Genomic DNA, 12827 nt, shown 5'->3' with positions numbered 1-12827 from the left:
TCTAATGATGGGAAAGCATCCTTGCATTATTATAATAAATCCAATTTGGTCATAACATTTGTTTGTTCTGTGTTTTATTTAAGATAAACTGTTAAACGTGATTGCTCAATACTTTCCACAGACTTTTTGGTTGTATGTTAAAATGTGAAATAGGCCCGTACTTGGATTTCTTGGACTGTCTCTTACAAAACTACAGAACGTTATAAAATGAGTGGGAGAGCTCTTCTCCTCTCTCTCTCTAGCCACTGGCATAAAAAGAGAAATTATTTGTTTTTTGAAGGCTCCGTGACACTCATTTGCAGAATTCCCTGAGCATCTCTGAGGAGGTATTATTTTCTGACTCCATTCTGCCAGATCTTTATTAAAATTTTATATTCCTCCAAGCGTCAACTATGTTTTGTTTCTCTCTTTCAACTATTCTTCTTTATTCCTTCAGGATTCTCCACCTAAAACTTTTGAGTGCTGTCTGTACTCACAGAGCTATATTTTCCATCAGGTCACATAATGTTTAATTCACACAGCACAGAAGAAACCAAATTCTCGGTTTTCTTAGGTAATCTCTAGGCTATTTCTCCTTTCAGATGCAATCAGGTTTTTGTTTTTGTCTTTTTTTAAGACTTTATTTTTTTTAGAGCAGTTTTAGGTATACAACAAAATTGAGAGGGGGATGCAGAGTTTCCCATTTATCCCGTACTCCCTACATATGCAGAGCCGCCCATGAGCACCATCATTCACTAGAATGGTACATTTTTTTTTTACCAAGGATGAACCAACACTGACACATCATAATCACACAAAGTGCACAGCGGACATCAGGGTTCACCTTTGGTGAAACTTGGTACATTCCACAGGTTTGGACAAATGTATCCATAGTGATATCAAGCATTCTAACATCACACACAGTGTTTTCACTGCCCTAAAATCCTCTCTGTTCTGCCTATTCATCTTCCCCCACTGTTGCCTCTGTCTCCATAGTTTTCCCTTTTCCAGAATGTCATTATAGTTGGAATCATACAGTATGTAGCCTTTTCAAACTGGTTCTTTTACTTAGTAATACGCATTTAAGATTTTCTGTGTCTTGTCATGGCTTGATAGCTCATTTCTCTTTAACACTGAATAATATTGCACCACAGTTTATTTACCCATCACCTACTGAAGGACATCTTGGTCGCTTCCACCATTTGGCAATTATGATTGAAGCTGCTATAAATATCTGTGTGCAAGTTTTCAGGTGGACATACATTTTCAACTCATTCGAGCAAATACCAAGGAACATGAATGGCTGTCTCATATGGTAAGAGGATGGTTAGTTTTGTAAGAAACTCTCAAACCGTCTTCCAAAGTGGCTGCACCATTTTGTAGCCCCACCAGCAATGATGAGAGTTCCTGTTGCTGCATAGTCTCTCCAGCATTTGGTGTTGCAATTTTGTCTGTATATTTCTGCAATACATTAATTATCCATTTCCCTCATACGTTCACATTTATTGACATAAAGTTGTTCACGGTTTTCTCATTTTACGATACTTTTTTATCTCTGACATGCTCTTCATATGATTTTCTTGCACGTCCTTCTTCCTCAAGAGTGTCTGTGATTTTGGTAGATTTTAGGAAACACTGGCTTTAGTTGTGTTTCTGTCTATTGATATTTTCTTCATCATTTCAATGATTTCTGATCTTAACTTTTATAATGACTTCCTTCTACATTCCTTAGAGTTATTCAATTTTCATTCTTCTAATTTCAATTTTTCCTCCTTTTAAAGATTAGAAATTTAGTCTTGAATACCATTTTGCAGCATTTTATAATTTCCAAGCTGTAGTACATGCCTTTTTCATTCAGTTCTAAACGACTGATATTTTCATTGTGATCTCCTCTCTAACCATGAGTGAAGTAAGGAGGTATTGTAATGTTTCCACAATATGTTTACATATTTTCTTTTGAACTTTTTCTGTTGACTTCTGATTTAATCACACTGGGTCAAAGACTGTGGCATGCATGAAACAGATTGCATACAATTCAGTTCAACTTTCCATATATGGTCAACTTTTTAAAAAGTTATACAGATTTTAGAGAAGAATCAAGTGTTTGTCTGTTGGGTGCAGGGTTCTACGTATTTCTACTAATTTGAACCTGTTAATACTGTTAGAGATATCCTAACAGTATTATATATAAATAATACTATAAGACTACTATAATTGTATATAAATAATGCTATAATTATAATACTATAATTATATATAAATAATACTCCTCGTATTTTATATTTTCTGTTTGACATCCTTTTTTGTTCACATCTGGTTTTTCGTCCTTTACTGCTTGATGTGGGTTGTTTTTATAAACTGTAGATTCCCTTATATTTTTTTCTGCTAGGTTAGAAACTACAGATTATACACATATTCTTTGAGTAATTACAGTCAATATTTTAGTTGCACCTAATAGTTTAAAATACGTAACTATCTTTTTTTCTAATGTAGTCTCAAGTCATTTTACATTCCTTTTATCCTAACTAGGGTCTTATTATGATTCCATCACACATTTAACACTCATTCCCAATGGCTAATTAACCAAAGTTTTAGTTTAACCTAGTTTTAACAATTCACATAGGATTCAACTTATGACACAGCATTTCCTTCTCGGCTGTTACTCTTTTCATGCTCCAGGCCTTCCTCACCACCCACATTTCTTCTTCTGGAAGTAAAACTTTTAATCATTCTTTTAGTGAGGACTGCCAGTAAGTAATACATTGCCTCAGCCTTCATCTGAAAGCTTTGTTTTGCTTTCACAAGATGTTGGTATAAAATTTTAGACGGACAGTTCTTTTTCCCTCAACACCTTAAAAATCTCCTGCATTGTCTTCTGGCTCCTCCTGGGCCCAAGTCGGCCATCCATCCAATGGCCATTCCTGGGTTGTGAAATCTGCTGTTTCCCTTTGGATTTTCTCTTGTCTTCCATTTTCTGGAATAATGCTAAATGCTTTTAGATGTGGATGAACCTTCATTTTTCCTCTTAGTTCTCTGAGTGCGGTTGGGGGGCTCTGTCTCCTCATTTCTGGCCCGTTCTTGGCCAGCATCTCTTCAAACCCCACCCCCATTCCCTCCACTCTCCTGTCCTCACGTGTGTCTAAATGACCGTGTCCAATGGCCCGTCCACGTTTTCCCAGGACTCTCTGGGCTAGTGGGAGGTGACTCCAGCTCATCCATTCTCTTTAGACCAAATCCAGCATTTTGGAAATGCCAATGGCTATTCATCTCATTTCCAAAACTTCTCAGGGACTCTCTCTCACACACCCCGTTCTTGCTTCATTTCTTCCCATTGTGTTTCACAGTTTCTTGTCCTCTCTAGTGGATGTTATTCTTGCTTTCATCTCCAGGGCATTACAAACACACTTATCTGCACGTGTAAAGTGGCAATCTCTCGATCCTGGGAGCTGCGCTGCCTAGTAGCAGACTGCTTCCCGTGCTGGGAACACCGGCGTGCAGTGGCACCTGGGCTGGGCTGTGCTTGTGCGTCCCCTGCCCACCCTCCCGTGTGCTGGGGTATTGGGACGCTCGGGGACCTCCTCAGGGGAGGCTGCAGTGCTGCGGGGCCATGCCAGCTGCCTGGCCGTAGGTCCACATGCACTGTTTTCCAGGGTCTTTCAGGAGGGGGCGTGCCCCACCCCAGCTCCCAGCGAGCTGCAGGAGCTTGGCCCCTACTATTCCCTGGGACCTGAACCGCTGCCGTCGGTGGTGGCTTTGGGACCTGCAGCCTGTTGGGCACGGGTGTCGGCACTGCTCACTGCTCTGGGGGCATCTCCGTCCTGTGTCTGAACCAGGCTGAGTCCTTTTGATTTTCCTGTTTTATGTGCCATGTGTGCAGAATTACTGAAGACTGGGGGGAAAGGTGGTCAATGTCATGAAGGCTTAAAAGCCTGAACTGTCTGGGGAGCTGAGTTCAGCCTGGAGTCACGTCCGCTCACTCCCCCAGGCCCAGCCGCAGCTGCTGAGACACGCAAACCCCAGGTCACTCACTGTAACCAGTGAGATGTAATAAGTTAAGATTTCCCTGAGTTTCAAAGCCGACGTGATCAAAATGGTACTCCTCTCGCATCACCTTGTGTGAGAGTTTTCTAAAAGGGCACCCTAAAATTATGCTTGACACAGGAAATCCCGACAGCTTTTATAAATCTTCTAATGCTTGAAAAAACATCCTTTTGACTTCATGGCCAGCTCCCAGACTTCATTTTTGCTAAATGTCATCCTCTTTCTCCTTAGGCAACTAAGAAAATCTGATTATTCTAATTCCTACCAGCTCTAAACCCTACAATTTCTGATACTTAAACTCTCTAATAATCTCAACCACCACCCATGTGTGCTTTTCCGGTCCCATCTCATGATCAGACCAATTCTCTTCCTAAGCCCTGTCCTACATCAAAGCTTGGGTTTATTAGACCTAAGTTACCAGACCTCGTAACCATTTAAGACGTTCCCTTCTTCCCCATGGTGATCCCATCAGAAACTAACCAGAAGGAACAGAAGGAAGCCTAGGAAAGTAGAGAACTGCCAAGAGTACCTACACGCAAAACTAGCTTAAGTGCAAATAAGAATGCCAAAATCAAGAGGGCCCCACCATGGAGGGGCCTCTAAGGTTGCCTTGAAGTTAAATCCTGGGAAAATTCACATGAAATCTATCTGGAAGTTTTGCTCACTGAAGTTGGTTCATTGAAAGAAAACTATATGAAGATGTCATAACCAAGTATTTCTCTTTTATAGAATTTATTTTCCTTAAAGGGGAAAAGAAGAGCTAAGGTCAGCATCTTCTTGTATCAGAGCCAAGGACAGTTTCTTAGAATACGAAGCCTAGCATCGCTGCAAAGCTGTAATGAGAGTCAGGGCCTCTGTGTCCGGGCGCTTCTGTGACTCCGTCCTTACCTTGGTGATTCGCCAGCCGGTCGGGCGGCGCTGGGAAGCCGGGTCCTGCCAGGTCTCCAGGACGGCGAGGAGACGTCTGCTCCACCTGGCCCTGGGGAGACAGGTGCGGAAAGGCTCTGGTCAAAAGAAGCGCTTCACACGGGTCACATCCACCACCCCCAGCATTTCTTTTCTTTCTCCCCCCCATTTCTTACTTTTTCAATTTATTTACTTTTTTAGTTTTAAACGACAGTTGTTTAAAATAACGCTGTAAAAGGAAAGTTAATCATAAAAAGGGACAGCCTGCTGGCTAGGGAGTTGGAAGAAAAAGTTACTCTTTGTTTTTGGCTTAAATTGCTTTCCCTAAATAGCAATTCAAGAAGAACTACTGTCAACTGCAGGGTTTAAGCCATGAATGTAAAGAATTAGTATTCCATGGAGCACAGGCAATCTCCTGTAACAATTACTGGTGATCAAGCCCTAGGCGGTCTGTTACCTGGGAAGGAAATGCCCAGCGACTGTTTTATAATTGGACCCTCCACAGAGCATCTGGAGCTCAGTGGCACTGCAGAAAGAAATTTTCCTAATAGTATAGATTTATTCAGATTAAAATTTTTTCCTACATCAGTTTTAATAAGTTGTATTTTTATAGGCGTTTGTCGAATCTAAAATTCCAAATTTATTGGCATATTATTCATAACATCCTCTGATTTTATTTTACTATCTGAAGAGACGTCACTATAATTTTCCTGTTACTGGTTGTTGGTGGGATCTTTCTTGATTTGTTTCACTGATTAGTGGGAAATACATTTTACTGATATTTTCAAAGAATAATCTTTTAGCTTTTTTGACCCTCTCTATTGTATTTTGTTTCTATTTCAGTATTTTTTCTCTTTTTTTTTCTAACTTTATTGGAGTCTAGTTGATTTACAATGTTGTGTTAGTTTCAGGTACACAGCACAGTGATTCAGTTATATATATATACATACATTCATTATTTTTCAGATTCTTTCCCCTTGTAGGTTATTACAGAATACTGAGTAGAGTTCCCTGTGCTATACAGTAGGTCTTTGTTGGTTATCTATTTTAAACATAGTAGTGTGTATATTCAGTGGCATTTTTTAGACCTCAGGTGAGGAGAAAAATTTTCGGCAAAAGTTAAAACAGCAACATTAAAACCAAGCCCACAACTCCAGAAAAACATCTTCACGGGATTATAATCAAGCCAATGAAAGATACATTAAAACATGGACAAAGAAAATGGGCCTGTAAAATATTTACATGCTTAAAATAAAGTATTAGCAGTGATTAACTTGGAGTGGAGAGATGACAGATTTCTCTGGCAGATTTAAGAAGCTTTTGTAATTTTTATAAATGCACATGTATTGCCTCTGTAATTGGAAAGGTTTTAGAACTGTGTCAGAAAGTATAAGATCTGTGTGGAAAATCTATTAATATTAATAAAAATTGACACAGTACAAGTAGCTACCTTCAGCATCCTGGTACCACAAAGCTCCGCACACGGAAAGTCCCCCCCACCCCCCCCGTGGGTGCCGGCATGGCGTGGAGCTTATGCTGCCAGCCGAACTCCCATTTCATATATGGGGAAGCTGAGGCATGGAAGGAGCGTCCACCCACTATAACCCCGTGGTTAGGGGCAGCCCTGGGACTGGACCCCAGGCAGCTGGGCTCCAGAACCCAAGTGCCTTCCAGCCCAAGCTGCTCACACAAGAAACTCCAAAAAAGCACATTATTCTGACAGGACACTTTATGGTCTGAATGCTCCCCCCACCCTCTGGCCAGCGGCTTCTGCATCCAGAGCCCTGGCCTGCCCGGGTGTGGCAGAGGATGGGTGATAACTCCACTGTGTGTCCACAGGTGTGGGTCTGGTCCACACTCCGCTGGGGCCACTCCCAAGAGAGGGAGGGCAGAGTGGGGAGCAGCCCGGAGAGAGTCCAGAAGGGAGAGAAGATGCTTGCTACCCGGTAAGCACAGCCGCCTTCACACCTTCCTCCAGAAAACCTAGGAAAACTGAACAAAGACCTCTGGTAGGGGAGAGATTTTCACGTGCTTCTCTCTCTCTGCTCTCCCCCTTCAAAAAGAATAGCTCTCTTTTGGCTTTTTTAATCACAGGCGTAATGCTTGCTAGTTAGGAAAATCTAGATGCTAAAGAAAAGTATGAAGACAAAAATGAAAATGAACCTCTCTTCTCTCACTCAAGGATGTTATCCTACCAGCAGTTTTTGGGCTGTTCTTTCAGAGAAAAAATAAAAATGCACACACAGAGAGTGTGTACAGATGCAATGTTTGAATTATTTATGGATAGCGTATATGTTATATTTGAATCACATGGGGGTTACAAATGATTCTGATAAAAAATGGAATCACAATCATGACACCTCCTGTTACATTTTAACGTAGCTTTCTGAAATTTTTCCATGGCAACAAACATTCCCCATCAGCCCCTTCATAATTCTAGCATACCCCATAAAGTAGCTGTGTAACACGATTTCTTTCATTAATACCGTACTGGCGAACGTACAGTTTGTTAAGAAAGTAAGGTTTTGATTGGGAGAGAGGAGAGGGATTAGTTTGGAGAACGTGGTGTCTGGGAGGCAAGAGTGATGCCACTAAGACTGCTCCCCTCCCCCGCCCGCAAGGTGCTGAAGGTGGAGCCGGGCGGTCAAGGTCAGAGAACAGGGTGGTCCCCCCAGCCTAGGCGACTCAGCAGTCTCCCCGTCCGGGGTCACCCCACCTATTTTCAGCACCTCCGCAGCCCAGTGTTTCTCCATCCAATCAGCTTTTTACCATCGGAGAGAAATATTTTTTCCTTCTTTTCCAAATCTTAAAACCGCCCATATAAATTTTTGGAAATACAAAGCAGATACAAAAATTAGCCTAAATCCCATGACAGCAGGGTAAGGTAGCATTCTCCTGGACTTTGCACCTTTACTATGCATAGCTGGACACTGCGGAAATCACAGGGTGTAAACAATTTTGTGTTTTTTCCCCAATATACATCACAAGAGGTTATATTAAAACCTTGGTAAATATCATTCTTTCAGATTCTAAACTACTCTCAGGAACACTTTCAGTCATTTGCAAATTTCAGATAACATAAATACAATCAAACAAATACCTCTGTGCATAAAACCTTGTACACATTTCTGATTATTCGCTTAGGATCCCCAGAGGCAGAAGGACTAGGTCAAAAGTTATGTGCTTTTTTTTTTTTTTTTTTTTTGAGTCTAGACACACACTGTCAAGCTCTCGTTCACCCAGCTTACCCTTCCACCTGAAATAGAGACCTGCCCACTTCCCAACATCCCAGGCAGCCAACACTGTGACGGTGACTGTTTTGGAATTTTTATCTTGCCAGTCCCAGAGGCAGGCAATGGCCTAATCCTGTGGTTTTCACAAGCAGGTCTTAAATACTGAAGTTGGACATTTTTTCCATATGCTTATCAGGCCTTTGTGTTTCTCCTTTTGGACTATCCTTTTTTTGACAGGCCAGCTGGACCAGTGCAAGGGCTCCCAATCGAGCCTCTGTGAAGGAACCTCAGCCCCCATCACCCAGCTGAGGGTTTGGGACCAGCGTCTGGACTCGCTGAGTCAGTTGGCAAATCTGTCAAATGGGCTGCACAACGCCTGCAGGACGGCTGGGAGGGCACCAGCCCTGAGGTCCTGGACTCCCCAGAAACGTCGGTCTGTTTCTTAATCTTCCAGGATGAGCTCTTTATGTGCTAAGAAACAAAGTTTGGTCCTCTTTGTAGCAAACACTTTTCCCACCTTGTCTGAGATTTAATTATATTTTTTGATTCTCAGAGTTTAAGTCAATGCAGTCAAGTTTACTGAACTTTTCTTTTGGGCTCATTATTTTACGCTTGAGGCGTCCATTTACATGTTGTCCTGGTTTCTTCCCCGACTGGGTGCATTCTCTTTCATCCCTCTGCCATCTATTTTGGAGGGCAGGAAGAGGTGAGGCCAAAAACTGACCAGTCCGGGCTTCCCTGGTGGCGCAGTGGTTGAGAATCTGCCTGCCAATGCAGGGGACACAGGTTCGAGCCCTGGTCTGGGAAGATCCCACATGCCGTGGAGCAACTAGGCCCGTGAGCCACAACTACTGAGCCTACGCGTCTGGAGCCTGTGCTCCGCAACAAGAGAGGCCACGATAGTGAGAGGCTCGCGCACCGCGATGAAGAGTGGCCCCCGCTTGCCATAACTAGAGAAGGCCCTCGCGCAGAAACGAAGACCCAACACAGCCATAAATAAATAAATAAGTAAATAATTATTTAAAAAAAAAAAAAAAAACTGACCAGTCCATGCAGGCCCATTTATCACCCAATCTTCCCTCGTGCCTGGTCTGGAAGGTCACTTTCACGTCACACGTTACAATCCACACACACAGGGGTCTGTGGTCCTCGTTGGTGACACAGACCTGCTCCTTCCTGGGCTAGCTCCCAGGTTCCCATGCTCACGGCTGCTGGACACGTTTATCATCAGCATATGTTTCCCCCTTTGCTGCTTTTACATGAGTTCCTCAGCCACTTTCTTCGAAACAAGTAGCGTCAAAGAGTCATATGGAAGAACAAATCTGACTCCCTATTGGATCTGTTTCTTTTACTTTAACCTTTGTCCTCTATTGCTTTTGCTTCCAGTTAAGAATGTTGCCTAGAACCTGAAATATACAGCATAGCCCATTCTCAAGGCTCTGACCCTTAAGGGTATAACACTTTTCCATTCATTTAGAAATAAAAAGTTGCAGAACAGAGAGTAACGTTCATCTTGCTGAAGGTTTATAGGAACATCGTGAACTGACATATGTGCACAGCTGCAAGAACAAAGGATTCCCACACCAAGAAGCCTGCAGCAACCAGCCACGCCCCTCCCTCACCTGGCCTTTACAAATGCTTTGCTGAAACCTTTCCGGGTAGTTCGGGGTTTTTGGGGGCATAAGCCACCCACCTCCTTGCATGGCCCTGCAATAAACCTTTCTCTGCTCCAAACTCCAACATTTCAGTATAGTTTGGCCTCACCGTGCATCAGGCACATGGACTTGCGTTTGACAACAAAAGTTGGCTTAGATTATTTAAACTTCTCATCTGGAATATTTCCTTATATTTAAGTAATTACTACCCATTACTAACACGAATGTTAGGAGTGGACCATCTGATTGAAATCAGACCACACAAGCATCGAGAGTATAAACCAAGAAGCTGTGATACCCCACATATTTCAAAGGGTTTGGGGGTCCAGCTGCCCCGAGGCCCTGCTCAAGGCGTTTCTGGGGCTGGGCGTGGCCCGACAGGTAAACAAACACCTCCGTGTCTCCTGTGCACATGCCATTCTGAGAGCCAGTCACCCAGCAACACGCTGCCCTCCTGAGAACACCTCTTTTCAGTGATGTGCACAGCAGACCCCACCAAGACCTCTGTTCAGAAGACAAGTAACCTTCTAACCTAATTTAAGGCAACTTTGTCTACATAGTGTGACCAGATTTAGCAACTGAAAATACAGAACGTTCAGTGAAACTTGAATTTCAGACAAACAACTAATAGTTTTTCTGGTGTATGTCCCAAATATTGCATGGGGCTTATCCTAAAAAAATGTTGTGGTTTATCTGAATCTAACTGGGCACGTTCTAGTTTATCTGGCAACTCTACACCTAAAGTACCGTTCGAAATCTGACAGGCTTGCCTGACAAATTACAGCAGTAAGAACAAAATCTCGACAACTGCCTCATTTGTTCATATATAAAACTCCCAGATCGAAAGAGCAGAAGTCAGCATATAGACGCTTCAGACAAGAATTCTATTACCTTGCAAAGCCAAGAGAAACGAAATAGTATGGGAAATGATGGTGTTTGTAAACTAAAGCCAGAGCGTGAAGGCAGCTGGGCCGGAGAATTTAACCACTGTGGCATAGAACAGAAACTCCCCCACAGTGCTGGAAGGTCAAGTGCAGAGGAAGCGCACAGTAATACAAACTGGGACGAGGGTAAAGTCTTCTCGCTGGGCTGGCCTGGTCTCCTCCAGGGCTAGTTTGGTCTGTCTGGGGGGGGGGGGGGCGGGGTTCTCCCATCCCAGGTTGGTGGGCCTCCCTCTTGGGTGAGGAGGTCAGAGCGGCCAGCCCGGGGCCCAGGGCCAGCACTACACAGCCTCCTTGTCTGCAGGAGGCCCAGGGCCGGCAGAGGAAGGCGAGGGTTCTTCTCTGAAGGTGGCCACTAGCCGACGACGCTTCTCTAAAGCACAGTCCTTGGTCATAGTACTGTTTACCCCTCGGACAGGTGGGAGGCTGGGAGCCCCTTCATTAAAGCTGCATGGGTCACTTCACCATTTAGCGCTGGATCCCCAAACCCCTGTGCTTTAGAAACACTTTCCAAAGTCGGAAGCGAGCAAGGCCTAGACACCTTCCTCCTGCAGGGTGACCTCGTGCTAAGTGATCTCGTTCAAGCCTCTCTGAGCCCTGGGAGCTGGTGGGGGGAGAGCCACAGGGCGCGAAGGGGCAGGCAGGAGAGGCCAGACGTGGGCGGATTCTCCAGCACGGCCGTGCGATTCCTCTAGAAAGTTCCTTAGTGAGCCCCACTTCTGGGGTCGCACGAATGCCCCCAGGCTTGCTCCTCCGGGCCTCTAGCTGGCTCCAGGCTGGGGCACCTACCTGGCCAGCTCCTCTGGACCCGCCAGTCCCACCCTGGACCTGTCCTCCTCGCCCCCCGGGAGCGCCCACTGCCCACCGCTGAGGCCTCTGCCCATGGAGGGGCTGTGGGGGGGACCCTGCAGGTTTAAAGCTTACACCTAAAAAGTGCCTCAAGCCGGGGTCAGGACTCCACGGGGCCTGGCGACAGGGCTTGGGACCCTCCCTGTCATTCCCGGAGCATCACGCTAGTCTCACCTGGAGAAACAGGTGAGAAATGCAGGCTCCCAGGCCCAAGGGCCCTGCTCAGTCCTGACTGGGGGATGGGGCTGGAGTCTGAGCTCCTCACCTTAGGTGATTCACTCACGGGAACATTCCAGGGGCCACAGTTGTGTGCCTCCCCCTCCTGCTCTTTGTGGAGTCCTCACTCACTGTCTGGAATATTCTCTGCCCTCCATACACACCATCTGCTCATCCTCCAGGTCCAGCCCAAAAGGCACCCCCTTCTGGAGCTGTCTGTGACAGTCCAGAGTACCGTGGTCACTTACCCCTCACCCCGCTGCCTTCCTTCAATTAAAGTGAGAAGTTAGGAGGGTGCACCCCTCTTCCCCTAGAGCACCATCCACACTGTCCCCTCCTCCCACCCCCAGCCCGACCCCAGCCTCACTGCCGACTGCTTCTCAGGGAGGCGGTGGAGGTGGAGGCCCCAGGATGGAAGCAAGGCCTTGGAACGCTGTCCTGGGACACACCACCCCCTGCTGGAGGCCAGCAGAACAAGCTGTGTTTCAGCAAAAACCCTGACAATGCAGCCTGGGTGCAGAAAAGACAAGAGACCAACTGTCAGCTGGCACTCACGTCTAATAAACCCTGGCCTAAGCTGCTGTGGAACAGTACAAGATGCTCAAGAAGAACACTGCTCCAGGGACCAGAAAACGTTCACTGGGCAGGTGAGCAGTTCTGGGGTCACCTATGCCTCGGAGAGCAGCTAGGAGAATTTGATGAGACCGGAGTGTAAGAGTCAGCACAGCATCTGCCAGGTAACAAATGGGAATGAACAGGTAAGGCCAGACTCTGGGATCAAATCCCAGTTTCCCACCTGCTGGTTAGTCCTGTGACACTGGGCAACTTCCTGCATCTCTGTGCTTCCTTGGGGCAGAATGGTGACCTCACAGGTCGGTTGGGATGATTAAATTAAAATGATGTAAACAAAGCATCTGTCCAGTGACTAAAGCTACCAGCTGATCAGTGATGGTCAGTAAGCAATGGGGACAAGAAGTCCATAAACAAGATCTCTCTCTAGTGGGCGT

The 12827-nt window shown here is 45.1% G+C and overlaps 1 protein-coding gene across 5 annotated transcripts in view; it reads right to left on the bottom strand.

Annotated features, from left to right (window-relative positions):
- GRB10 (growth factor receptor bound protein 10) overlaps positions 1 to 12827 on the bottom strand; it is a 211862-nt gene that overhangs the window by 109882 nt on the left and 89153 nt on the right. For all 5 annotated transcript variants that reach the window (XM_036863950.1, XM_036863948.1, XM_036863947.1 and 2 more), the window contains one exon: positions 4909 to 4999. In XM_036863950.1, coding sequence (XP_036719845.1) covers positions 4909 to 4999 — 91 coding nt within the window. The remainder of the gene's footprint in view (positions 1 to 4908; positions 5000 to 12827) is intronic.

This window comes from Balaenoptera musculus, chromosome 9 (genome assembly GCF_009873245.2).
Source record: "Balaenoptera musculus isolate JJ_BM4_2016_0621 chromosome 9, mBalMus1.pri.v3, whole genome shotgun sequence".
Taxonomy (NCBI): domain Eukaryota; kingdom Metazoa; phylum Chordata; class Mammalia; order Artiodactyla; family Balaenopteridae; genus Balaenoptera; species Balaenoptera musculus.
Note: the sequence above shows the minus strand (reverse complement) of the source record. Positions and strands in the feature narration are given on the sequence as shown.